The sequence below is a fragment of the Staurois parvus genome, unplaced genomic scaffold, assembly GCF_062004578.1.
Source record: "Staurois parvus isolate SC_StPar_1 unplaced genomic scaffold, SC_StPar_1.0 ptg000017l, whole genome shotgun sequence".
Lineage (NCBI taxonomy): Eukaryota > Metazoa > Chordata > Amphibia > Anura > Ranidae > Staurois > Staurois parvus.
In genome coordinates this window covers 21,432,316-21,459,974 of record NW_028317813.1, presented here as the reverse complement: position 1 = coordinate 21,459,974, position 27,659 = coordinate 21,432,316, and the positions used below count along the sequence as shown (strand labels likewise).

Genomic DNA, 27,659 nt, shown 5'->3' with positions numbered 1-27,659 from the left:
TGTCCCTATGTTACCAGGACAAAATTAGGCAATGGGCCTCGTCAGGACAGGAAGACATCTAATAGAATAAACCCTGAAATGGTCTCTATCTCTGTTTTAATCCGTCTCAATTATTAATAAGTGATTTTGTTAAAAATGTATCAGTTGCATAATCCATGAACTGGGTGGACTAATTGAAGACTTCACCCAGGTATCACTTGTTTGTCTTCCAGGTTCCAGATAACATAAATCAGCAAATGGGCTTTATGATGGACCGCCTGGCACCCTGCCTGGGTGCTTCTGTCAAAGAACTGCTTCCTCACTACTGGGACACAGGAACAAGATATTATACCTGGGCATTGCACCCAAGAACTAGATGACACTAGCTTAGGTGCAACTGGAACTGACTTTATTGAAAATTCACACAGAATTTATACCACACAAAATCAGATGAGAGCTTTATCACATTATCCTAAACAATGCAACCTTTAAACTGTAATATCATTTAATACATCTAATCAGCAGCTAACAGTGATCTAATTAACAGTAAGCTAATTAACAGCTAGCAACTAACATCAAACAGTAATCTAATTAAGAGCTAGGTACCCAGACAATGTTTTGATTAACCAGGGAGTCCGCCCAGACAGTTTGGCGTCTACATAGGAATAAGTGGAGTAGAGACCAATGTGACAACATGAGTTAGATGTTGGTAAAGGAAATTTAAATGTTCAGGGCTAGTTTTATGGAATGCACAAAGCAGAGCTCCCGACTTGCTCAAAAAAATTAAAAATCAGCAGCTACAAATACTGTAGCTTCTGACTTTTAATATAAGGACACTTACCTGTCCAGGGATCCAGCGATGTCCTCACCCAAGACGATTCTTCAATTGGATTCGGCATCTTAAGTAAGGGAAATCTGCAGTCAAGCCTTGCAGCTTCACAGCCGGTTCCCTACTGCGCATGTGACAAGCGTGGTGTGCTTTGTGAATGGTTCCATAGTCCTGTGGGACCTGTGAAGTGTCCAAGAAGGTTGTGGGGGGAAGGAGGGGGGCCTAACTTCCGGCTCATATTGCCACGGTGCATCTGATCAGAAGTGGGAGCAGGTACCTGTCAAAAACAGGTACCCGCCCCCCCCAAAAGTGTCAAATGTGGCAGTGGAGGAGGGGGGAGAATGCAGACAAGTGGAACTTCCGCTTTTGGGTGAAGTTCCGCTTTAAGTTTTTCTTTGAGGGGTGTCTTATGTATTCATTGAGTTTTGGTGAATGTGAAGAATTAAATGTAGGGGAGTATTTTCAGTTTAGAGTATGAAATGTTGGCTAGCCTCTGTTTATACTGGTTTTGCTTGCCTGGAGACTTGCACTTGACATTATCAGTGCCAGGCTATGATAAAAGCGATAAAATAAAATGTACCCTGTAATGTACAAAAGTGTAATCCTTTTTTTAATGTTCTTTCTATAATTAAATCATACAAGCAAGATGTGTCTACTGACACTTCCTTCTAGATTACCAATGCTTAATTATAGAGATGCAGTATTGTCATGCACAGGACATTCCTAGACCTACAAAGAGTCTATAGGATATACACATGGCACGGTGAAAAAAGCATTAACAAAGTATGATCAAAACTGTATTTATATGGAAAAAATAATGCAATTATGTTTTATTTAAAAAACTAAATATTGTTTTGTAAGGGTTTAGTCCTTTACCAACAATCATTTTACTGGCATACTATAAAGTCGTATTTAGCTACTGTTTTTTTTACCATAATGTGATTGGGCTACCCTTCCTCTAAGTACGGCAGAGAAGAGATAGATTTAGCAAGCAACTTGATATTTTAAAAGTGTGACATGACAAGTTCTTATGAGAAAGTGCAAACTGAGGAAGTGAGATAGTTATTAGGTACAACCACAGCTCTCCACTATCATATCAGGAACATCTGCCTTGACAATAGTATTATTTACATCATAGTAGAGAATAGATAGACTTCTTCGCTTTGTTGGCACACAACAAAGGCTGACATTGGAATATAAGTTGTTTGCCTTTATGAGACTGAAGACAGCAGTATGACTAGATGCTGAAATCCCTGGTGCTCTACCCAGATGGATAGGACATCTGCCTTCACAAAGATTCATATTGTACCCCTTTGGGCTAATGATCCAGTCACTCCAGCCTATATCTTTAAAAGAAATATAAAACCTCTTTCGGCAACAAATATCTATGTCACCAGTGCATTCAGTCACGTGTCTCCGAGTTCGAGATTCCTCTTGTTTATTGCGCACTTTTAGGGCAAGGAATGGGCGGCGGTCATGAATGATGTTATCCATCATAAATAGATTCTGGCAGTCCTGACACTTCAGCTCCAGGAATATATTTTCATCTCCCACTGATACAGCTTTACCTGTGAGCATGGGCAGATATACCCTAAACCACCCTCTTTTGAAAACTTTCATGTGGATTGTTTCTCCTTCTACTGACGGGTCATCTGCCTGGTGCTTACTTGTCACTGAAATAGTAATCTTATTGCGAAATGTTGCTTTCAGATGGAACCACAAATATGCCTGGTAGATCTCCTCATGCTTGTCTTTGTCGGCAGAAAGACGAAAGTGAAGAACAAATGGAACATCTTGGAAGTTATCTATAAAAGACACAAATCTCTATATTGAATACTTTATTCCCTTTCTGTAAATTACAAAAAGGACATTAGGATTCTCGGGGGGGGGGGGGGGGGGAATCTCAAGGTGATCAAATGCACATAACCAAAGGCCAACAAAAGATCCCTAAATGCCAGGGCAAATGTTAACAGATTAATTTAAATTATCCAGCTAATACTTATTTAAAATACCTATATCTGAACTATTTGACTTACCAAAAGATGTGTAATTCTGTTCAGGTAGTTTTTGTGGTTTGGACACCCATGAAACACAGCAAAGTCAAGTCATCATCTACACTTTTTCTTCTGTAGTTAAGCAATACAGTTTGGTCACCAACCTAACCCAGCCTACATAATAAACCATGAAGAGACACCATACACTTACAAGGTCATCCTTCTGCTCTCTCCTGTAAGCAGTCTCATTGTATTAGAGTGATAGCACTGTGCTGCAGGGTGATGACAACCTTTTCCTAGTCTGTGTAGGAAAAGGAAAGAGCTAAATTCAAGGCTAATTCAACTACTTATGTCAGTTGTATGTCAATTTTGTTTTCCAAATTTAAAACCAGATAGTTTGATGCTTTTGTACCTACATAGAATCCAGCTTCAATAATGAAGTGCATGTTTATGTTGTTCTTCATAGTACATCACAGCTCACACACAGTCTAACAAAGCTAGTCATAAGCAGACCTTACTAGATATAAGCCGTGATCACACTCGTATTGACCTTTCTGGCCAGAGGGGCATTCTAATTTGGTGGGGAGAAAGTTTAAAATGGTATCAGGTAACTAACACATCTTTTAAACATTATGGTGTGATTGAAGTGGATAATTTCCTTCTCATATACCACATACTAGGCTGGGGCAGTGAAGTAAAAAGATTAACAAATAAACAAAATTACTTTAAAGTCCTTTTACATTTATACATGTGCAGTGGCCCAATGTCAACGGGCTTTTGTTCACTTCAGAACTGCATCTCAAGCCTATGGGAATGCAAACGCAGCTTAAAGCGGAGCTCCACCCAAAAGGGGAAGTTCCATTTTATGCCTTTGTCCCCCGCTCCCCATTAAGGATTGGCACCTTTGGGGAGTGGGTACCCGAATTTGACAGGTACCCACTCCCACTTCCGCTGTGATTGCCTAGGTAATTGGAAGCAGAAGTTCCCCTGCCTCCCTGTAGTCTTCTGGGACATGTGACAGGTCCCAGAAGACTACGGGGCCATTCACAAAGCGCAGCACTTCTCACAGTGGGAACCCGGCTGTGAAGCCACAAGCTGTCACAGCCGGGTGCCCTCAGTGAAGATGCCAGCGCCAGGGAGAGAAGACGACCGGTGAAACCAGCGGTGGTGAGGACACCGCTGGACCAAGGGACAGGTATGTGACTGTATTTTAAAAGTCAGCAGCTACAGTTTTTGTAGCTACTGACTTTTATTTTATTTTTTTTAGGTGGAACTCTTTAAGCAGGTCAAAAGCAGGCCAAGTGCACCTTCAAGAAATTGTTAATAATCTCAGAAGCATATTAAAAAAGATGTAAAAAGTACATTCAATTTGCACAATAAAAGCCAATGGACACAGGCCCTAGTAAGCCAGTAGGCAAAGGAGCAATGCATGAAAATAGATAAGTATTGTCTATGTAGTTTTTGCAATCTTGTTTTTACTAGTTACTGGAACACTAGTGTGAAATTGGCCTTATTTGATTGGGCAGAGAGCAATGTTTGGAGCCAAAATCAACACATAGAAAACTTTCGTATAGTCATCTAAAAGCTCTAAACTGATGAGCGGTAGAAGCTGATTGGTTTGTTTGAGATATATCACTTCAATAAAACATACCTATTCCAGCAAAGCTGATAATTTCATAGCTTTGATCACGGTCTTCTTCTTTGTCTTGTACATCGTTTTCTGCTGGCAAATCTACTGACAGGTCCTTATCTAAGTTAACTTTCAGGCACTGCAGAGCCTGTTCCAAATTGTCCTTGGAGACTGTGTTTGAGATGTTTGGCCGATGATGCAAATGAAGTTTTTTCAGGATGTTCTGTTTGGCTATTTCCAGGAGTATTTCTTTCTCAGCCTTTTCTATGGTCTGGGTGAATGTTTGGCATGATGAGCAGGACAGTTCTGTCAGTGATGCCTGCAAAGCGACCAGCAAGAGAGGCAAAATGATTCCAATTGTCATGATGTTATCTGCAGGGAAGAAAAAAAGCCAAACAGAATACAGGTACATGAATACAAAACTAGGGATGAGCAAATCTGCTGGATTTGATTCTCATAGGGTTCATCAAATCTGGATTGAAATCCTCGAAACCTGAACTTGGATGCAAACCCTATGGAAGTCCATTAGAAGGAATCTTATTACTAAATTCTCAAGGCTAATAGCCAAGCTATAGTCAAAAATGGCACGGGTAATATTTAACAAAGCAAACATTTTTTTAAAATACTGTACAGCAGAGAGAGGGTCCTTGTATGCAACTGCGGGAGTGACATGAAAAAAAAAAACAGCCATCCTTGAATTTGCATGCTTGGGAGATATCTTTTAATAATATTTATGTGGTGTTACAAAACAGTAAAATTTTTACAGACAGTGTCGCAACACCTTTTAGTGGTATGACACATATTGGATGTGTAATTGATTTTTTTTACTTTTACATTTAGATTGTCTTAAATACATTAGAAACTACCCAATCTAAATAATTTGAACTTTGAAAATAAGTAGTAATATGATTCATCTGACCAGTGGAAGTAGCAGCCACAGCAGACATTAAAGTTAAAGAAAATGTACTCTTATATAAATAAAGCTAACGTCCTCAGCTTCATACAAATTGGCCAGCAGCACAACAGATTAATAGTACAGTTTGTGAGCATCTTCGTTTCCAACTCTACCTCATTGCGTTATCTTAAAAGTTTAGTAAGTTTAGTTCAGAGTACACAAAAACACTTCAAAATCACAATCTAAACCCCCTCCCATTCCAGTATTCCTAAATATTCCCAAAATATTCAAAATATTGACTCCAGGTATGGCATGTATTTGGTAGATATTAGCCAGCATCAGGACAGTAGACAAGCACTTAAACAGAAAATAAAAAAAGACAAAGCAGGGATTACTGTATGTTGCAAACAATGAGAGTGTATTATCTTTGATACAAAAGCCACAAATTGTTTTCAGTGGCTGGACAGTATGTTTGTGTAGATTGTTTAAGCTGTAATATAAGAAGGGGAGAAGAGGTAGATTTTATTTAGAAATAAATATTACAGTGTATTTTTCTAGGGTCAGTAATCACAAATATTGTACAGTGGCTGGAAAACATGTAAGCAGCTTGTATAGGCTGTAATATAAAAAGGAGAGATGAGACAGGTTTTATGTTATACAGTGGCTAAACAGTGCAGCTTCAGTTGGCATCAACATCATCTGGAGCTTCTAAAACAGCTACAGTGTCTCACAGAAGTGAGTACACCCCTCACATTTTTGTAAATATATTATTCTATCTTTTCATGTGACAACACTGAAGAAATGACACTTTGCTACAATGTAAAGTAGTGAGTGTGCAGCTTGTATAACAGTGTAAATTTGTTATCCCCTCAAAATAACTCAGCACACAGCAATTAATGTCTAAACTGCTGGCAATAAAAGTTACCAACCCCCAAGTCTTGCTCTTATACACTACTCTGTCCCAACCTTTTTTGGTGTAATCCCACCCCTATATAATGTAGTTGAAATTTTTTATTTTTGCTTTTTTTTTCATATGTATTCACAGTATATTTTTAACGGAATTCCACTGCTTTGCTTATTCTAGGGGGGAAATTCTATGCCCAAGGGGAAGGACAGGAAGCAGTGAAAATGAAACATCTTTATAGCCATAGGCTGCTCAAATTTCCCCAAATAATGACCATCAAAGAAAAAAAATTACAGGAAAGCCTACGAGGTAGAAATACTGCCACATGGAGGTAGTTGAGCATTTCTATTGTGACCTTTCCTCCTTCACCTCCATATTCTCCCTATACGCCTCCTCCCTTTCCACTTTCACCTCTTCCACCTCCTATGTAATTACTGTTAAATATATTACTTTTAAATCACCTTACCATCTGATAAAAACAGGAAAAGTTAAAAATCTCTCCCACCCCTACATTCTCTACGATATACAGCATTTTGCTACCTACAGGACATTCAATCAATGCTCCCACACTAATGCAATTAAAAATGTGCATTCATAAATTTTTTGCATAGAAGCCCCAGGTCTGTATAAAAATATACACCTACCATTATGAGGCTGGAGGGAGTAACCAATAAACTTACAAGAATGGTGACAACACCAACATTTTGAGTTCCTTTGTCACAGTGAGCTCTGAGGAAGGGGGTTCAGCTCCCGAAACGCGTCAGCTTATCCGCACATTAGACACAGCGATTTGTGACTGTTGTTGTGGACCACACACACAGTTTTTATCATTGGTTTGTGAGTATATATCTACTTGTCTATTTATTAAACACGTGGTATACCACGGTAATGCACGATGAGAGTGCGCCCTTGTTTGTTTTTTCTTACAGTGGTAGATAGAATTCATAGCCTTTCTATTCACATAGTTCCCTTTTCAGAGGGAGTTGACATATCTGTATTAATCATTAAAAGCCTGCAGCACTGCAACCCAGCTATCTGCAGTGCACCAATTTGTGTCATTGTCCTGTGTACTTAAATGGACCATTTACAATTTGGTGATTGGGAGCAATAAAAACATGGCTCAGCCTCCTGCTTTACTGCCCCCCTTTCCCCAACTGCTCATGTAAACAAGGCTGCTATATAGCTGTAACATGAAACATGCTCAGAATGGTTAACTATGCCTTTAACATACCTGTCTGTACCTGCAAATTATATGTCAATCTCTCCATATACACTTTATCAGCAACACTACCTATGCTTTCATTATCACAGCTAAAGCTCATTGACAATTTTCCTGCTCCCCCTGTGAAAGGACGCCCAATAGTGGGAGGGATTGGATCCCTCTTTGAGAAGTTGGGAGAGTGGACAGAAACATATTTACAGCCTTTGTTAGTACAATTGTCTGGATATGTTAAAGATACATCTTTTTTACTGTATAAGCTGGCAACAGAATTACATGTGGGTCACTATGGATGTCAAATCTCTATACTCTGTTTTTCCACATAATCTAGCCATTGAGGCATTTCAATACCATTTACTTCACTATAGTATCTATGAACTAACATTTTCTGTTAGAACATAATTTCTTTGTTTTTGATGACACATTTTACCTGCAATGCCAGGGTGTGTGTATGGGCGCAAAGGTTTCACCCTCACTGGCTAATCTTTATAAGGGTTGGTGGGAGGAGCTTTTTCTGTTTTCCGATATGGCAATAACATCGCTTGGTATGCGAGATATGTAGATGACCTGGTCTTAATATGGACCGACACTGACACATCCCTAGAAGAATTTGTTAAATCTGCTAATAACAATACACTAAATTTAACATTTTCTCATGAGACTGGGAGGACCACCATCAACTTTTTAAATGTGACTCTGACGTACCCGCACTGCGGGTGAAATGCAGTGTACCTGCAGCTTTCCTGTGGGTTTGCTGTGCTTAGCTATAGACGTCTATTAAATACTGTGGCTTTTCAAGAAGTTTGCAGTTCATGGCACTGTAGCTAATCTCCCTGGACATAGACGAAAGAGAAAAATTTATCATAAATTGCAACAAAGGATTGTTCGATTGGTGGATAAAGAGCCTCGATCAACTTCTAGACAAGTTCAAGCTGACCTTTAGGCACAGGGTACAACTGTGTCAGCTTGCACTATATGTCGCCATCTGAATGATAAGGGATGCTATGGTAGGAGACCCAGGAGGACCCCACTGCTGACACAGAAACATAAAAAAGCCAGATTGGAGTTTGCCAAAACTTACATGAAGAAAATCCTTTTGGGAGAATGTGCTGTGGACAGATGAAACACAATTACAGCTTTTTGGCAAAGAACATCATTCCACCGTTTTTAGAAGCAGAAATGAGGCCTTTAAAGAAAAGAATACAGTCCCTACAGACAAACATGGTGGACATTCACTGATATTTTGTGGTTGCTTTGCTGCTTCAGGCGCTGGATATTTTGACTGTGTGTGTGGCATTATGAAATCTGAAGACTACCAAAGAATTCTGGGATGCAATGTAGGGTCCAGTTTCAGAAAGTTGGGTCTCCGTCAGAGGTCATGGATCTTACAGCAGGACAGTGACCCAAAGCACACTTCAAAAAGCATCCAGAAATGGTTTAGGACAAAGCACTGGAGAGTACTGAACTGGTCAGCAATGAGTCCAGATCTCAATTCCATAGAGCACCTTTGGAGAGATCTCTAAAAAGCAGTTGGGAAAAGGAGCTCTTCCAATCTGAAAGATCTGGAGCAGTTGGCGAAAGAAGAGTGGTCCAAAATTCCAATAGAGAAGTGTAAGAAACTTATTGATGGATAGAGGAAGCAATTGATGCCAGTTATTTTTTCCAATGGGTGCACTATCAAATATTAAACTGAGTGTGCCAATAATTTTGTCCAGTCCATTTCTGGGGTTTTGCATGGAGTGTGTCAGATTTGGCTTTTTGTTTCTATACTTTTTTGTGTCATACCAATACAAGCAAAAGAAATAAACATAAGAATGCCTAAACATTTGCAATTGCAATAATTTTCTGGGTGAAGTGATGCATTATCTGACAGAAATGCAGGAGTGCATGTTGACTGGTGAGTGCGTGTTGACAGGTGGTGAGGAGGTAATAAGTTGCCTCCTCGCCACCTAATTTAAACTTATGATTGCCATGCAGTGCATGAGATTTCAATACAGTAGTACAGCGACTAGAGGTTTAAATCAAGTGTGAGGAAGTGACACTGTGCTTGGTCATCTTTGACTTTTCCCATATTGTTTATGTAGATCTCCACCTGTTTAAGGTTGCCTATCCCTGGTTTAAAGTATAACTAAAGGAAACATTTTTTTTTTTTTAGTTTTGGGTGGAGTGGAGATGGATTTGAATGCTTGTCAGTTTTTTTGCTGTCTGCGCCCCTGTTAAGCTAAGTTCACACCTATGCAGTGCTTTTTGCGGTCTGCTTTGTGTTTTTACACATGTTCGTGATGCGGTTTGAATTTTTTCCAACTTGTCGCTGGGCAGATTAAAATGCAAGATGCAAAACGCATCAAAAATGAGTAAAAAAACATGAAAATGTATCAAAAATGCACTACATGCATTTCTGCAGTCTCCACTGAAGTCTATTGAACCAAAACGCAACATTTTGCATTTAGAAAAGTCCCTGGCCCTTTTCAAAAAACGCACCGGGTGAAAACGTGGAGATGTGAATGTGTCCTTAGGGAGATTCACCCTCTCTGCTTGTCCTGTTCACCATTATCATTGAAAGTGAAACTAAAAGGACACTAGTTCTGGTGACCTGGGGGTCCCCAAGGAAATACCTTAATTTGCAGGGATTTCCTCACACTTCTGGTATGGCTGTAGGACAGGAATTGAAGGGAAATCTGTGAAATGGGACACAGATGGTGAAAAAAAATCTGACGGGTTATAAACCTCCTTTACTCTATCCATATTAAAAAAAAAAGTTTTGCCTATGGTTCTATATTAAAATCTTTATGTTAATTACACAGACATTTACAAGGATACTAGAAAGCTATTAGGATCAACACATCCAAGGGCTGCTTATGTATATAACAGAGAAATAACATTTTCATTATTATTTTTTTTGTTGTATACTTATATGTACGCAGCCAGCAGGTGGAGCTCTAGGCTCTTTTTCACATTTACCAGGTTAAACTTAACTACTTTCCTGAAAAAAAGACAGCGGGGGACAGTTAGGCAGACCATACATGGAGAAATTTCTTTCCTGCAACCACAATTTGCAGTAAAGAAATTCACTAGATTCCCCCATCAACACAGTCAGTGTTTATGGTGGAATTCCTCCTGCTTTGCCACACAGTGATTATTGTTATTGACTATACCAGCCGCTAGTGATAATCTGGTTATATCCAAGTTGATTGATCATTCAAGTTGACTACATTCAGCCTGCCCATACATGGTTTATATCGAGTCTGGTTCAAACCTTATATGGCCGCCATTACTAAATCTGGCGCACACAGAATCTGGTGCAGCTGAACAACTGAATCACAGGATACACAAACACACAAACATGTACACTACGCTGTAGGATTCTATACAGAGCTTTAAGTAAAGGACAGCCTAAAAAAAGATATTATATATAGAGATGAGCGAATCGAAGTATCCGAAGTGGAATTCGAGTCGAATATCGGAAAAATTTCGATTCGTGCCGAATCCGAAAAATAGCCTAATTCGGACGCGCGAATCGAAATTTTTCAGAAAATGGCGGCTGACATGTGCGGCGACGGAGCGGGGATGTCTGGGAAGGCGCGCAGACAAGGCGCGCTGACCCATAATGCATTCCTCAACTACATGTGATCGCATCAGCCTATCAGCAGCCAGCCAGCCAGCACTGTGTAATGGTCGAGCTATAAATAGCGGCCATTTTGGAATTCTTCATTTGCCTGCAGTTATTGAACAGAGGCAGACCGCTCTGTACTAGGGACAGGGACAGAGTTAGGGCCACAGAAACGATAATTGGGGACAGAGAAAAGTTACTTAGGGACAGAGAACCATTACTCAGGGACACAGACTTGTTAATGAGGGCCACAGAATCGTTATTTAGGGACAAAGAAACGCTAGTTAGGGCCACAGAATTCATAATCAGGGACAGACAGAATTGTTACTCAGTGCCAGAGAATTGTTACTTAGGGCCACAGAAACGTTATTAGGGCCACAGAATTGTTACTCAGGGACAGACAGAATTGTTACTGAGTGCCAGAGAATTGTTACTCAGGGACAGACAGAATTGTTACTGAGTGCCAGAGAATTGTTACTTAGGGCCACAGAAACTTTAATTAGGGCCACAGAATTTTTACTCAGGGACAGACAGAATTGTTACTCAGTGCCAGAGAATTGTTACTCAGGGACAGACAGAATTGTTACTGAGTGCCAGAGAATTGTTACTTAGGGCCACAGAAACTTTACTTAGGGCCACAGAATTTTTACTCAGGGACAGACAGAATTGTTACTGAGTGCCAGAGAATTGTTACTCAGCGACAGACAGAATTGTTACTGAGTGCCAGAGAATTGTTACTTAGGGCCACAGAAACTTTACTTAGGGCCACAGAATTGTTACTCGCACAGACACAGAATTGTTACTCGCACAGACACAGAATTGTTACTGAAGGCCACAGAACTGTTACTTAGGGCCACAGAATTGTTACTCGCACAGACACAGAATTGTTACTCGCACAGACACAGAACTGTTACTGAGGGCCACAGAACTGTTACTTAGGGCCACAGAATTGTTACTCGCACAGACACAGAATTGTTACTCAGGGCCACAGAACTGTTACTTAGGGACAAAGAAACGCTAGTTAGGGCCACAGAATTCATACTCAGGGACAGACAGAATTGTTACGGAGTGCCAGAGAATTGTTACTCTGGGCCACAGAAACTTTACTTAGGGCCACAGAATTTTTACTCAGGGACAGACAGAATTGTTACTGAGTGCCAGAGAATTGTTACTCAGGGACAGACAGAATTGTTACGGAGTGCCAGAGAATTGTTACTCAGGGCCACAGAAACTTTACTTAGGGCCACAGAATTTTTACTCAGGGACAGACAGAATTGTTACTGAGTGCCAGAGAATTGTTACTCAGGGACAGACAGAATTGTTACTGAGTGCCAGAGAATTGTTACTTAGGGCCACAGAAACTTTACTTAGGGCCACAGAATTGTTACTCGCACAGACACAGAATTGTTACTCGCACAGACACAGAATTGTTACTGAAGGCCACAGAACTGTTACTTAGGGCCACAGAATTGTTACTCGCACAGACACAGAATTGTTACTCGCACAGACACAGAACTGTTACTGAGGGCCACAGAACTGTTACTTAGGGCCACAGAATTGTTACTCGCACAGACACAGAATTGTTACTCAGGGCCACAGAACTGTTACTTAGGGACAAAGAAACGCTAGTTAGGGCCACAGAATTCATACTCAGGGACAGACAGAATTGTTACGGAGTGCTAGAGAATTGTTACTCTGGGCCACAGAAACTTTACTTAGGGCCACAGAATTTTTACTCAGGGACAGACAGAATTGTTACTGAGTGCCAGAGAATTGTTACTCAGGGACAGACAGAATTGTTACGGAGTGCCAGAGAATTGTTACTCAGGGCCACAGAAACTTTACTTAGGGCCACAGAATTTTTACTCAGGGACAGACAGAATTGTTACTGAGTGCCAGAGAATTGTTACTCAGGGACAGACAGAATTGTTACGGAGTGCCAGAGAATTGTTACTTAGGGCCACAGAAACTTTACTTAGGGCCACAGAATTGTTACTCGCACAGACACAGAATTGTTACTCGCACAGACACAGAACTGTTACTGAGGGCCACAGAAACTTTACTTAGGGACAAAGAAACGCTAGTTAGGGCCACGGAATTCATACTCAGGGACAGACAGAATTGTTACGGAGTGCCAGAGAATTGTTACTCAGGGCCACAGAAACTTTACTTAGGGCCACAGAATTTTTACTCAGGGACAGACAGAATTGTTACTGAGTGCCAGAGAATTGTTACTCAGGGACAGACAGAATTGTTACGGAGTGCCAGAGAATTGTTACTCAGGGACAGACAGAATTGTTACTGAGTGCCAGAGAATTGTTACTTAGGGCCACAGAAACTTTAATTAGGGCCACAGAATTTTTACTCAGGGACAGACAGAATTGTTACTGAGTGCCAGAGAATTGTTACTCAGGGACAGACAGAATTGTTACGGAGTGCCAGAGAATTGTTACTCAGGGACAGACAGAATTGTTACTGAGTGCCAGAGAATTGTTACTTAGGGCCACAGAAACTTTAATTAGGGCCACAGAATTTTTACTCAGGGACAGACAGAATTGTTACTGAGTGCCAGAGAATTGTTACTCAGGGACAGACAGAATTGTTACGGAGTGCCAGAGAATTGTTACTCAGGGCCACAGAAACTTTACTTAGGGCCACAGAATTTTTACTCAGGGACAGACAGAATTGTTACTGAGTGCCAGAGAATTGTTACTCAGGGACAGACAGAATTGTTACGGAGTGCCAGAGAATTGTTACTCAGGGACAGACAGAATTGTTACTGAGTGCCAGAGAATTGTTACTTAGGGCCACAGAAACTTTAATTAGGGCCACAGAATTTTTACTCAGGGACAGACAGAATTGTTACTGAGTGCCAGAGAATTGTTACTCAGGGACAGACAGAATTGTTACCGAGTGCCAGAGAATTGTTACTCAGGGACAGACAGAATTGTTACTGAGTGCCAGAGAATTGTTACTTAGGGCCACAGAAACTTTAATTAGGGCCACAGAATTTTTACTCAGGGACAGACAGAATTGTTACTGAGTGCCAGAGAATTGTTACTCAGGGACAGACAGAATTGTTACGGAGTGCCAGAGAATTGTTACTCAGGGCCACAGAAACTTTACTTAGGGCCAGAGAATTTTTACTCAGGGACAGACAGAATTGTTACTGAGTGCCAGAGAATTGTTACTCAGGGACAGACAGAATTGTTACTGAGTGCCAGATAATTGTTACTCAGGGCCCCAGAAACTTTACTTAGGGCCAGAGAATTTTTACTCAGGGACAGACAGAATTGTTACTGAGTGCCAGAGAATTGTTACTCAGGGACAGACAGAATTGTTACTGAGTGCCAGATAATTGTTACTCAGGGCCCCAGAAACTTTACTTAGGGCCACAGAATTTTTACTCAGGGACAGACAGAATTGTTACTGAGTGCCAGAGAATTGTTACTCAGGGACAGACAGAATTGTTACTGAGTGCCAGAGAATTGTTACTTAGGGCCACAGAAACTTTACTTAGGGCCACAGAATTGTTACTCGCACAGACACAGAATTGTTACTCGCACAGACACAGAATTGTTACTGAGGGCCACAGAACTGTTACTTGGGGCCACAGAAATGTTAATCAGGGACACAGAATTGTTACTGAGGGCCACAGAACTGTTACTTAGGGCCACAGAATTGTTACTCGCACAGACACAGAATTGTTACTCAGGGACACAGAATTGTTACTCAGGGACACATAATCGTTTAATTAAAGAGTATGTCAGACAACATGCAGAGGAGTGGCAGAGGAGGCAATGTTTTAGGAGCGAGCAGACGTGGCAGCAGAGGAAGGGGTCGAGGCAGCACTATTCGCAGCCAGAGGCCAGTGCTCCCGGTGTCATCCAGCGGTCGTGTCTCCACCGACAACCCTGCCGTCGTCGATTGGTTGGCTCGGTCGTCTTCCTCTTCCCAGGTCACCTCTGACACCTACAGCCAACGGTCGGTGGGTACGTCAGACACAACCGTTAGTTGGCATGGCCCGGGACCAAGCCCACTGAAATCACGTGTCCTCTACCTGCCCCTGTCCTTTGGTGTTCCCTCACCAAGCGAAGTATCGCATGCTGTGGGCTCAGCCCCACTGTACAGTGAGGAAGAGCTAACAGAGGGCGGTCAGGAACGGGGGGAGACATCCGCCTTTTCAGCAGCCAGGCGAAGAAGTAGTGGCGAGGAGAGTGGCTCGGTAGCCGGTCTAGAGACAGGTCTGTCTCCTGACCCAGACGCAGCCGAGGGGGCTAGTAGTGAGGCGGAGACCCTACTTGATGATGAGGAGGTTGATCGCACTTGGCAGCCTCGTCGTCATCAGGCAATTTCTTCCGCATCATCAGGAGAAGAGGGTGGCAGCTTGGCAGCGAGCAAAACAGTCGGTGGGTTGCCCAGGAGACAGCAGCAGGGTCGCAGCAGTGTCAGTGGAGCCAAACGTCCACGGAGTAGAGCACCAGCTCCACTGCAGCCTACCACCACGGCCAGTAGTGGTGCCGGTGTGCACGGAGGAAGCAGCAGTCAGCCAGTGAGGAGTATCGGGGGCAAAGTTTCCTACTCGGCGGTGTGGCAATTTTTCGTCAAGCCGCCCGAGGAAGTAAACGTAGCCGTATGTCGACTATGTGGCCAGAAAGTCAAGCGTGGCCAGGGGGCCCATGTTGGGACTACAGCGTTGCGGCAGCATATGCAGCGTCGCCATTTGGTGGCCTGGGAAAACCGTGATAAAGATACGGCGGTTCTGCCCGCCCCAGCCCCCGCTCCATCACCCGCTCCGTTACTTGCTCCGTCACCCGACGTCAATCGCCCTCCATCAGCCAGTCAAGGCTCCAACACCTCTGCTGAGGGGAGTTGTCGCTCGTTGGCATCTTCCGCTCGTTCAGATGCTCCTTCTCCTGCTACTCCTCTTCACGGATTCCGTCAGCAGTCTTTCTTGGAATCCGTTTCCAAGAGACAACAGTTTGCGAGCACGCACCCGACGGTGCAAAAGCTGAACGTCCTCCTGTCCAAGTTGCTGGTGCTGCAGTCCCTCCCTTTCCAAGTGGTGGACTCAGCACCTTTCAGAGAAATGATGGCTTGTGCCGCGCCGCGGTGGAGAGTGCCAAGCCGTCATTTCTTCGCCAAAAAGGCAGTGCCAGCCCTGCATTCACATGTAGAAGACATGGTGGGCCAGTCTTTGAGCATGTCGGTCTCTGCCAAAGTGCACGGCAGCGCCGACGTGTGGAGCTGTAACTATGGTCAGGGACAGTACATGTCATTTACGGCCCACTGGGTGAACGTGGTGCCGTCACAGCCGCACCAGCAACTTGGACAGGTCACGCCGCTTTTGCCTCCACGTTTGCACGTCCTTGGTCCGGCAAAGATGTCCGCCTCTACCACCTCTTCTTCCGCCGTGTCCTCAGCCGCCACCCCCGTGCCAAGTCCCATTACCCGACCGGCATATCACATGTGCAGGGCGCAACGGTGTCACGCTGTTCTGCACCTGGTATGCCTTGGCGAACGTAGTCACACAGGGGAGGAACTTCTGAGTGTAATGAACAGAGAAATCGACAGATGGCTGTCTCCGCGCAAACTGAAAATCGGAACCATGTTGACCGACAATGGAAAGAACATGGTGTCTGCTCTGCGTCAAGGAAGGTTGTGCCATGCGCCATGCATGGCTCACGTGTTCAATCTGGTTGTCAAGCGGTTCTTAAAATCCACCATCCCACTGCAAGACATCCTTAAAATGTCACGTAAACTTTGCATGCATTTCAGCCATTCCTACACCGCAAAGCACACCCTCCTTGAGCTGCAGCGGCAGAACGGAATTCCACAGCATCGCCTGATCTGCGACGTTGCAACAAGGTGGAATTCAACCCTACACATGTTAGACCGCCTTTACGAACAGCGAAAGGCCATCACCGATTTCCTGATGTTACAAGCGGATAAAGGTACTCCCCTGTGTAACTTCGATGTCAGCCATTGGCAGCTCATGCGTGACACCTGCCGCTTGCTCAGGCCCTTTGAGGAGGCCACGCTATTCGTGAGTCGGCAGGACTATGGGATGAACGACGTCATTCCTCTGTTGCACGTCCTTGAACAAATGCTGTTAACAATGGCTGGTCAGGGTGCGGTAGACGTGGCGCACAGATCTCAACGCCACATGACCCCTGTGGGGGCAGGACAGGAAGAAGAGGAGGAGGTAGAGGAGGACATTTGTGCTCAGGAATTATTGAGTGAAATGGGTGGTTTTTCCACTCAGCGGACAGGAGTGGAGGAGCAGGAGCATCTGGTAGAGGAGGAGGAGGAGGAGACAGAGGACCCAGACGCACCGTGGCAGTATGCTGTGGAGATGGAGGCAGGGAGTCCCTCGCATTCCTTGGCACAAATGGCCCATAGCATGCTCGGTTGCTTGCGTAGCGACAGCCGAATAATAACCATCAGACAGAGGGATGACTTTTGGCTGTCCACCTTGTTGGACCCTCGCTACCGTTCCAAAATGGTGGCCTTTTTCACACCTGCTGAGAGGGAGGCCAAAATAACGTACTATAAAAACCACCTATGTAGTCAGTTGGTCTCTGCCTTTGTGCGCCAACGTCCATCCTCAGACACTGTGGGCCCTGTGCGTTCGCGTTCCGCTGCCATGGCAGCAGGGGAGGGGTGGGGTGGTAGGAGCAGTGGCAGCTCCACCAGCAGCAGCTGCCTCAGTCTGCAGTCGATGATGAGTAGCTTTCTTCACCAGCGCAGTGAGGAAACTACTAACCAGCCGCAGCAGCAGCAGCAGCAGCAGCATCAGGTGGACCTGGAGCAGGACCTCAAACAACAGGCTTGGGCCTACTTGGACAGCACCCTGCCAACCGAGGTAGACAATTCCCTTGACTACTGGGCAACGAAACTTGACCTTTGGCCCCAACTAGCTGAATTTGCCCTTGAAAGGCTGTCATGCCCGGCCAGTAGCGTGGCATCGGAGCGCGTGTTTAGTGCGGCAGGAGGTATTGTAACTCCGCGGAGGACACGACTGTCCACCCAAAGTGTGGAGAGACTCACGTTTGTGAAAATGAATCAGGCGTGGATTAGTCTGGATTTCAAACCACCAGTTCCTGACACAACTGACTAAATCCGCCATGAATCATGCCTCAAACATGTGCCACTTTGAGGTCTCCTCACACACTGCTGGTGTGTAGAATTTTTTGACATAGGGTGCTGGCAGATTACGGGCCTCCCATAGCTGCTGCCAGGCCCCTAATCTGCCATAGGCCCCTATATACCGCCTCCTCATGCTGCTGCCAGGTCCAGAGTCTCTCATGGGTCCCTGTACGGCCTCCCATTGCTGCTGTCTCCATCGCCACACTCTGCCATGTGCCACTTTCAGGTCTCCTCACACACTGCTGGTGTGTAGAATTTTTTGACATAGGGTGCTGGCAGATTATGGGCCTCCTATAGCTGCTGCCAGGCCCCTAATCTGCCATAGGCCCCTATATACCGCTTCCTCATGCTGCTGCCAGGTCCAGAGTCTCTCATGGGTCCCTGTACGGCCTCCCATTGCTGCTGTCTCCATCGCCACACTCTGCCATGTGCCACTTTCAGGTCTCCTCACACACTGCTGGTGTGTAGAATTTTTTGACATAGGGTGCTGGCAGATTATGGGCCTCCTATAGCTGCTGCCAGGCCCCTAATCTGCCATAGGCCCCTATATACCGCTTCCTCATGCTGCTGCCAGGTCCAGAGTCTCTCATGCCATGTGCCACTTTCAGGTCTCCTCACACTGCTGGTGTGTTGAATTTTTTGACATAGGGTGCTGGCAGATTATGGGCCTCCCATAGCTGCTGCCAGGCCCCTAATCTGCCATAGGCCCCTATATACCGCCTCCTCATGCTGCTGCCAGGTCCAGAGTCTGTCATGGGTCCCTGTACGGCCTCCCATTGCTGCTGTCTCCATCGCCACACTCTGCCATGTGCCACTTTCAGGTCTCCTCACACACTGCTGCTGTGTAGAATTTTTTGACATAGGGTGCTGGCAGATTATGGGCCTCCCATAGCTGCTGCCAGGCCCCTAATCTGCCACAGGCCCCTATATACCGCCTCCTCATGCTGCTGCCAGGTCCAGAGTCTGTCATGGGTCCCTGTACGGCCTCCCATTGCTGCTGTCTCCATCGCCACACTCTGCCATGTGCCACTTTCAGGTCTCCTCACACACTGCTGGTGTGTAGAATTTTTTGACATAGGGTGCTGGCAGATTACGGGCCTCCCATAGCTGCTGCCAGGCCCCTAATCTGCCATGGGCCCCTATATACCGCCTCCTCATGCTGCTGCCAGGTCCAGAGTCTGTCATGGGTCCCTGTACGGCCTCCCATTGCTGCTGTCTCCATCGCCACACTCTGCCATGTGCCACTTTCAGGTCTCCTCACACTGCTGGTGTGTAGAATTTTTTGACATAGGGTGCTGGCAGATTACGGGCCTCCCATTGCTGCTGCCAGGCCCCTAATCTGCCATGGGCCCCTATATACCGCCTCCTCATGCTGCTGCCAGGTCCAGAGTCTGTCATGGGTCCCTGTACGGCCTCCCATTGCTGCTGTCTCCATCGCCACACTCTGCCATGTGCCACTTTCAGGTCTCCTCACACTGCTGGTGTGTAGAATTTTTTGACATAGGGTGCTGGCAGATTACGGGCCTCCCATTGCTGCTGCCAGGCCCCTAATCTGCCATGGGCCCCTATATACCGCCTCCTCATGCTGCTGCCAGGTCCAGAGTCTGTCATGGGTCCCTGTACGGCCTCCCATTGCTGCTGTCTCCATCGCCACACTCTGCCATGTGCCACTTTCAGGTCTCCTCACACACTGCTGGTGTGTAGAATTTTTTGACATAGGGTGCTGGCAGATTACGGGCCTCCCATAGCTGCTGCCAGGCCCCTAATCTGCCATAGGCCCCTATATACCGCCTCCTCATGCTGCTGCCAGGTCCAGAGTCTCTCATGGGTCCCTGTACGGCCTCCCATTGCTGCTGTCTCCATCGCCACACTCTGCCATGTGCCACTTTCAGGTCTCCTCACACTGCTGGTGTGTAGAATTTTTTGACATAGGGTGCTGGCAGATTAAGGGCCTCCCATAGCTGCTGCCAGGCCCCTAATCTGCCATAGGCCCCTATATACCGCCTCCTCATGCTGCTGCCAGGTCCAGAGTCTGTCATGGGTCCCTGTACGGCCTCCCATTGCTGCTGTCTCCATCGCCACACTCTGCCATGTGCCACTTTCAGGTCTCCTCACACACTGCTGGTGTGTAGAATTTTTTGACATAGGGTGCTGGCAGATTACGGGCCTCCCATAGCTGCTGCCAGGCCCCTAATCTGCCATGGGCCCCTATACCGACTCCTCATGCTGTGACGTTGCAACAAGGTGGAATTCAACCCTACATATGTTAGACCGCCTTTACGAACAGCAAAAGGCCATCACAGATTTCCTGATGTTAAAAGCGGATAAAGGTATTCCCTGTGTAACTTAGATGTCAGCCATTGGCAGCTCATGCGTGACACCTGCGCTTGCTCAGGCCCTTTGAGGAGGCCACGCTATTCGTGAGTCGGCAGGACTATGGGATGAACGACGTCATTCCTCTGTTGCACGTCCTGGAACAAATGCTGTTAACAATGGCTGGTCAGGGTGCGGTAGACGTGGCGCACAGATCTCAACGCCACATGACCCCTGTGGGGGCAGGACAGGAAGAAGAGGAGGAGGTAGAGGAGGACATTGGTGCTCAGGAATTATTGAGTGAAATGGGTGGTTTTTCCACTCAGCGGACAGGAGTGGAGGAGCAGGAGCATCTGGTAGAGGAGGAGGAGGAGGAGGAGACAGAGGACCCAGACGCACCGTGGCAGTATGCTGTGGAGATGGAGGCAGGAAGTCCCTCGCATTCCTTGGCACAAATGGCCCATAGCATGCTCGCTTGCTTGCGTAGCGACAGCCGAATAATAACCATCAGACAGAGGGATGACTTTTGGCTGTCCACCTTGTTGGACCCTCGCTACCGTTCAAAAATGGTGGCCTTTTTCACACCTGCTGAGAGGGAGGCCAAAATAACGTACTATAAAAACCACCTATGTAGTCAGCTGGTCTCTGCCTGTCTGCGCCAATGTCCATCCTCAGACACTGTGGGCCCTGTGCGCTCGCGTTCCGCTGCCATGGCAGCAGGGGAGGGGTGGGGTGGTAGGAGCAGTGGCAGCTCCACCAGCAGCGGCTGCCTCAGTCTGCAGTCGATGATGAGTAGCTTTCTTCACCAGCGCAGTGAGGAAACTACTAACCAGCCACAGCAGCAGCAGCAGCAGCAGCAGCATCAGGTGGACCTGGAGCAGGACCTCAAACAACAGGCTTAGGCCTACTTGGACAGCACCCTGCCAACCGAGGTAGACAATCCCCTTGACTACTGGGCAACGAAACTTGACCTTTGGCCCCAACTAGCTGAATTTGCCCTTGAAAGGCTGTCATGCCCGGCCAGTAGCGTGGCATCGGAGCGCGTGTTTAGTGCGGCAGGAGGTATTGCAACTCCGCGGAGGACACGACTGTCCACCCAAAGTGTGGAGAGACTGACGTTTGTGAAAATGAATCAGGCGTGGATTAGTCTGGATTTCAAACCACCAGTTCCTGACACAACTGACTAAATCCGCCATGAATCATGCCCCAAACATGTGCCACTTTCAGGTCTCCTCACACTGCTGGTGTGTTCCATTTTTTGTCATAGGGTGCTGGCAGATTACGGGCCTCCCATAGCTGCTGCCAGGCCCCTAATCTGCCATGGGCCCCTATACCGCCTCCTCATGCTGCTGCCAAGTCCAGAGTCTCTCATGGGTCCCTGTACGGCCTCCCATTGCTGCTGTCTCCATCGCCACACTCTGCCATGTGCCACTTTCAGGTCTCACACACTGCTGGTGTGTAGAATTTTTTGACATAGGGTGCTGGCAGATTACGGGCCTCCCATAGCTGCTGCCAGGCCCCTAATCTGCCATAGGCCCCTATATACCGCCTCCTCATGCTGCTGCCAGGTCCAGAGTGTGTCATGGGTCCCTGTACGGCCTCCCATTGCTGCTGTCTCCATCGCCACACTCTGCCATGTGCCACTTTCAGGTCTCCTCACACTGCTGGTGGGTTCCATTTTTTGTCATAGGGTGCTGGCAGATTACGGGCCTCCCATAGCTGCTGCCAGGCCCCTAATCTGCCATGGGCCCCTGTTGTCGCTTGTTGGCATATTCCGCTCGTTCAGATGCTCCTTCTCCTGCTACTCCTCTTCACGGATTCCGTCAGCAGTCTTTCTTGGAATCCGTTTCCAAGAGACAACAGTTTGCGAGCACGCACCAGACGGTGCAGAAACTGAACGTCCTCCTGTCCAAGTTGCTGCTGCCAGGCTCGTAATCTGTCATGCGCCCCTGTACCACCTCCTCATGCTGCTGCCAGGTCCAGAGTGTGTCATGGGCCCCCGTACCGACTCCAAATGCTGCTGCCAGGCCCGTAATCTGTCATGGGCCCCTGTACCGCCTCCCCATGCTGCTGCCACGTCCAGATTGTGTCATGGGTCCCTGTACGGCCTCCCATTGCTGCTGCCAGGCCTGTAATCTGCCATGGGCCCCCGTACCGACTCCTCATGCTGCTGCCAGGCCCGTAATCTGCCATGGGCCCCTGTACCGCCTCCTCATGCTGCTGCCAGGTCCAGAGTGTGTCATGGGTCCCTGTACGGCCTCCCATTGCTGCTGTCTCTATCGCCACACTCTGCCATGTGCCACTTTCAGGTCTCCTCACACTGCTGGTGGTTTCCATTTTTGTCATAGGGTGCTGTATGGCCTCCCATTGCTGCTGCCTCCACCGCCACACTGTGGCTCCACACTCTGGTTTTGGCCCCGTGACTGCCCAAATGAGTGAAGTGTGCGGTGATTCTAAGATCGACGGCACTCATCTGCATGTCATACTGCCTGACAGTATTATTTCTCTTCCCCAGCAGACTCCAAGGGCATTTAAATTAAAGGTACAGTGTTCAGCACTAATATTAAGTCTCTCTGAAGCCTAGAAACACCCTTTTTTAAGTTAAATTCACAGCGAATATATTCGACTCGAATCGAAATTTTTCTACGAATTCGCCGAATCAGTCGAATCGAATTTTTGAATACTTCGCTCATCTCTAATTATATACATAGTATTTAAAAATAGTTTGAAACCATATAAACTATTATATAAATATAACAACTTTCAACTAAAACGTTCCCCAAGTTTCTATTTAATTTTCTACTTTAAGCTACTAGACACTGAGCTGGCTAATATGGTGCTGTAAAATGGAGAGACTGCATAGCACAAAATTGTGCTATTATTTTGTGGATCTCAATATTTTCCCCAAAGGAAAGAAATACGATTATTATAATATGTTTACCTTCATTTTACCACCTATGTTATCCTGTTAACCAAATCCAACTAAGAATGAGAAAAAACGCAGCCGACCTATATATTACAATTACCCTAACATGCTTTTCTTTTTTTAAAGAAGAACGTTTAAATGATTTTCATTTACTGAAATCCATTATTTTTATACCTGTTAGCAATAGCTACAGGTATAACCAAGCTATTGTAATTATAGGGACACCTTGTGGACTGAGTCAGACCTTCTTATAAGTCTTGGATATTTCAACAGTAAAATCTCCCTGCCATATTTCAAGGAATTAAATGAAAACTTATGATGAAGCTGAAATATTGCACCAAAAAAGCTACTAAAACTATACCATGTGATGTTCCAGGCAAGATCTTTCTCCTGCTAGATTGGTATATCTGGATAAAGAAAATGGTTAAAAAACATTAATGCTTCCTGAATCCTTCCTTCTTTCCTGAATTCAGTCCTGAAAAGCTAAAGAATCCCCCAGTATGTCCACCAGACACACTGTTATTAAATCATATTGAACCTATGTATTTGTTTTTATTGACAAGTGTGCAATTTACTTTAATGAAGTTATTTACAGGTCCTAGTGAAAAGTCTGTTTTTTTTTATATTAATAATTTCTGTAGATCTAATCACAAAGAATTTTTAAGAAGTAGGGTTAAAGCTTCTTTGGCTATACTTCTTCTGCAGGTCACAGGTGTGCACTTAGTTCTACGCTCCTGTAACCCAGATTCAGCTGACAGCGGGCTAAAACTCACTGTCGGCTGACATCACAGAGCCAGTCCAGACTCTGCAGGGATCCTGGCAATAGTGGCGGGATCCACCCAGATGCCTGTTCAACAGCTGCCTCAGCCTCCCAGGGTACCAATGAGGGCCTGAGCCAGCTTCCCTGCACAGTCTGGTGCTCCAGTGAGTGCTGGAGGGGCAGAGCACAGAGTTATGTTATGTTATTAAGTTATAAATGAATTATGAATGAACACAGGAGTGATCCATACTGATCACTCATTGTGTTCATTCATGGTTCGATTCCCCCATCCATGGTAGCTGACAGTGAGCGGGAGGAAGAGAGCTGATGGTGCTGCAGGGGAGGGGGCTGCACACAGGGGGATCGGAGGGTCAGGAGAGGCACATGGGGCGGGGGTGTTGGCAGAAATTAGAGCAGAGGGTGTTGAGGGGTGATGCTGGATGCAGACATTGCAGTTTTCCCTGCATTGCAGCTGGCAGGAGGGAGAGGAGGCTCCCTGCAAAGCAGGGGTATCAGAGGAGTGTTATTAGTGGATCCCAGTGACAGAACCCGTTCTGGCACTGGGCTTCAGGATTTAGCCCGGATCTGAGGGATATCAGGATTTCAGTGAAATATCGGGATGCTCCCACCCATTTTGAAATGGTTGGAAGGTATATCTGTGAAGGTTCTCATTTATCTAGGTCATGGTTTATCTAGTAGTAGTTACATTCAACTGGACATGTTTTGTAAGGATGTTCAACATTACTAAACATATGCTTTTTGGTGGTTTTAAGGACAAATGTACTCCTAGTTATTTGTATACTGTGGGGTTTATTTTATTTTATGTACTGTAGTTTTTTTTTCTATTTTACGTTTTGTTTTTTTCCATTGTCTCTAAAATACTGAGACTTATGCAGGCCATAGCTGGGTCGAAAATCGGCTGATTTTTCGGCCGAAAATAAAATCGGCCGATTTTTGGGTTAATAGGTTGGCCGTTTTTCGGTATTTTGGCAGAATTTTTTTATTGGTAAAGTTTGAAAATTTCTGAGGCCGATTTTCAAGGCAATGATGGGCAAATTGGCCGATCTTTTTCCGATAAAAAATCTGCGCATGAGCAGTGACCTGAAAGAAGAAGAAGAAGAGGATGAAGAAGAAGAGGATGAAGAAGAAGAGGATGAAGAAGAAGAATAGGATGAAGGAGAAGATGAAGAAGAGGATGAAGAAGAAGAGGATGAAGAAGAAGAAGAGGATGAAGAAGAAGAGGAAGAAGAAGAGGATGAAGAAGAAGAGGAAGAAGAAGAAGATGAAGAAGAAGAGGATGAAGAAGAATAGGAAGAAGAAGATGAAGAAGAAAAAGAAGAGGAAGAAGAAGATGAAGAAGAAGAAGAGGATGAAGAAGAGGAAGAAGAAGAGGTTGAAGAAGAAGAAGAGGATGAAGCAGAATTCCAGTCCTGCAAAAAGTGTCCCTGCAGAGAGCTCCGCTATTTCTTTGACAGTTCTTTGACATTTATAGCGGCTGCAACAATGTATCTATTTGTTTCCGAATAAAAACATCTGTATCCGAAATGGATACAAATAGATACAATGTTGCAGCCACTATAAATGTCAAAGAACTGTCAAAGAAATAACGGAGCTCTCTGCAGAGACACTTTTTGCTGGCTGTAGACGGGATGAAAATTGGCCGATTTTTTTTTACCGTTCCTGGTAACGTCGGCCGATTGAACGACCGATTTTTCGTTTTTTAAATAAAAATCGGACGGTTTTCTCCTTATCTATGGCCTGCATAATTAGATCTTGGATAGGTCCTATGAACTTTGCCCCCACCCAACTCAACAGAAATGACATGTGACTTTAGAGGACCTGGTCTTGTGTCAAAATAAAATACCCTCTTTACCTTCATTATTATACAGACAGCACAAAAAAGTAAATTAAAAAAATACACAAAAAAAAGGAAAAAAAACACAAATACAAAGAGCACCAAATAAAATAAACTAAACTAAACTACTCTAAATTCACTCCCACAAAAATATATATGTAAAAGAACATCCTCAAAATAAAGAAGAAAAAAGTCAATTTTTTTCAAGAAAATGTCACTTAGCACCTCAGAGAGCAGAACAGAGATTTTACCATGTAAGAAAACAATGCAGATTACCAAGCCTAATTATAAATTTGTGCTATTTTCTTGATTAGTTTGTTTTCAATGTTCCATATATGTAATAAAGTGAAACATACAGTAAACAACCAGGTTTAAATGTTTTGTCAAACCAAAAGTCATATTTTAGTTGTAAGTGAAACATGGTGGGTTAAATCAGCCCCATTGCTTCTTAAATGCAAGATTTTTCAGCACTGTTTTCTAACATTTTTCTATGTTCTTGTTCACCTGAGGCTTGAGTGTTCCTTTTCACCTTTTGTATGTTCCAGCTTCACCTGCTACAGGTCTCTCCATTATACAGTAATCAAGGAGTGAGAATCCCTCATAATGGACACAGCAGGTGCACAAACCCAGGAATTCAAGCACACAGCTCTCATCAAGAGAGTCCCAAACATTATAAGAAACTGTAAGATGGGGTGAACCTACTAGCATGAACTAAAGATTAAATTTCATTTTTGGGTCAATGACTCTTAAAACAAATATCAATTCCCGTTTTAAAAATATTCAGAAGACGTTTATTTAGAAGGTCAACAAAGGGTGTTTCACTGGATTTGTATAACATTTCTAAAGCACTCCAAAGGTTTAATCCAAAGACACTGTTAGTCTAGGACATGATCACCACATTGGCAGTACAATTGGCATTTCCCCACACTCCCACAAAAAGACAAGATCTGATATCTTCCTGTCTGAACAAACAAGAGATTTTGTTTTCTTTGGAAGGAATAGCCCATATAAGATATATGGTGGTGGAGAGCTGCTTAACTGAGATTAAAACTCTGCCTATGTACCCCTTGTATAAAAAGTGGGATATTATTAAATCAAATCCTACACAAAATAAAGCTAGTTAGAAATATTCACCACTCTGTTTCGATGATCTGCTGCAGAGGTCTTCCTCTTCTCCTCTCCCGTTCTGACAGCAGTGTTCTTCCAAACTGGCAGGAATCACAATCCAAAAGTGCAAAGTTTCTATTATCTTTCTTTTTTTCATCAAATAAAACCAAAAATAAATAAAAGCTGTAGAACAAATGTACACACTACTGTGAACTCAGAAGGTTAAAATGAACACAGTTAACCCTCTTAATACTCTCAACTGTCCCATGCCTTGCCTTCTGTCTATTGTTAGTCAGTGTCACAGCAGTACTGTGTTTAAACTGGTTCAGTTGAAGGATTTTCAATACTTATGTAGTGATGGCTCCCAGAGGAGCTGTAGGAAAAAACTTGGCCCCCTACTTGTTTCCAGTCCCAGTACCTCACCGACATACTAAGTGTTTTATCGCAACCATTAATCTCATGAAAAACAATCATCATGGCAATCATGGC

The 27,659-nt window shown here is 44.8% G+C and overlaps 1 protein-coding gene across 2 annotated transcripts; it reads right to left on the bottom strand.

Annotated features, from left to right (window-relative positions):
* Positions 1-366: 366 nt before the first annotated feature.
* On the bottom strand, positions 367-27,422 carry LOC149473399 (inhibin beta C chain-like). 2 transcript variants are annotated; one of them, XM_089681254.1, is made up of 3 exons: positions 27,198-27,422; positions 4,454-4,804; positions 367-2,613 (listed from the first exon to the last, which is right to left on the bottom strand). In XM_089681254.1, the coding sequence occupies exons 1-3, from the start codon at positions 27,325-27,327 to the stop codon at positions 1,874-1,876; spliced, it is 1,221 nt and encodes a 406-aa protein (XP_089537380.1). In that variant the 5' UTR covers positions 27,328-27,422; the 3' UTR covers positions 367-1,873. The 2 variants fall into 2 exon arrangements, with proteins under 2 accessions (XP_089537380.1, XP_089537389.1); XM_089681263.1 differs by lacking the exon at positions 27,198-27,422 and adding an exon at positions 10,066-10,119.
* Positions 27,423-27,659: the final 237 nt, after the last annotated feature.

Excerpts from the sequence above, each read along its gene's own strand:
- LOC149473399 (XM_089681254.1), bottom strand. The coding sequence starts at position 27,327 with ATGAAAAAAAGAAAGATAATAGAAACTTTGCACTTTTGGATTGTGATT. Across the intron at positions 4,805-27,197 it reads CAGATCATCGAAACAGAGTG|ATAACATCATGACAATTGGA; the intron begins GTGAATATTTCT and ends TCTTCCCTGCAG. Across the intron at positions 2,614-4,453 it reads TATCAGCTTTGCTGGAATAG|ATAACTTCCAAGATGTTCCA; the intron begins GTATGTTTTATT and ends TGTCTTTTATAG.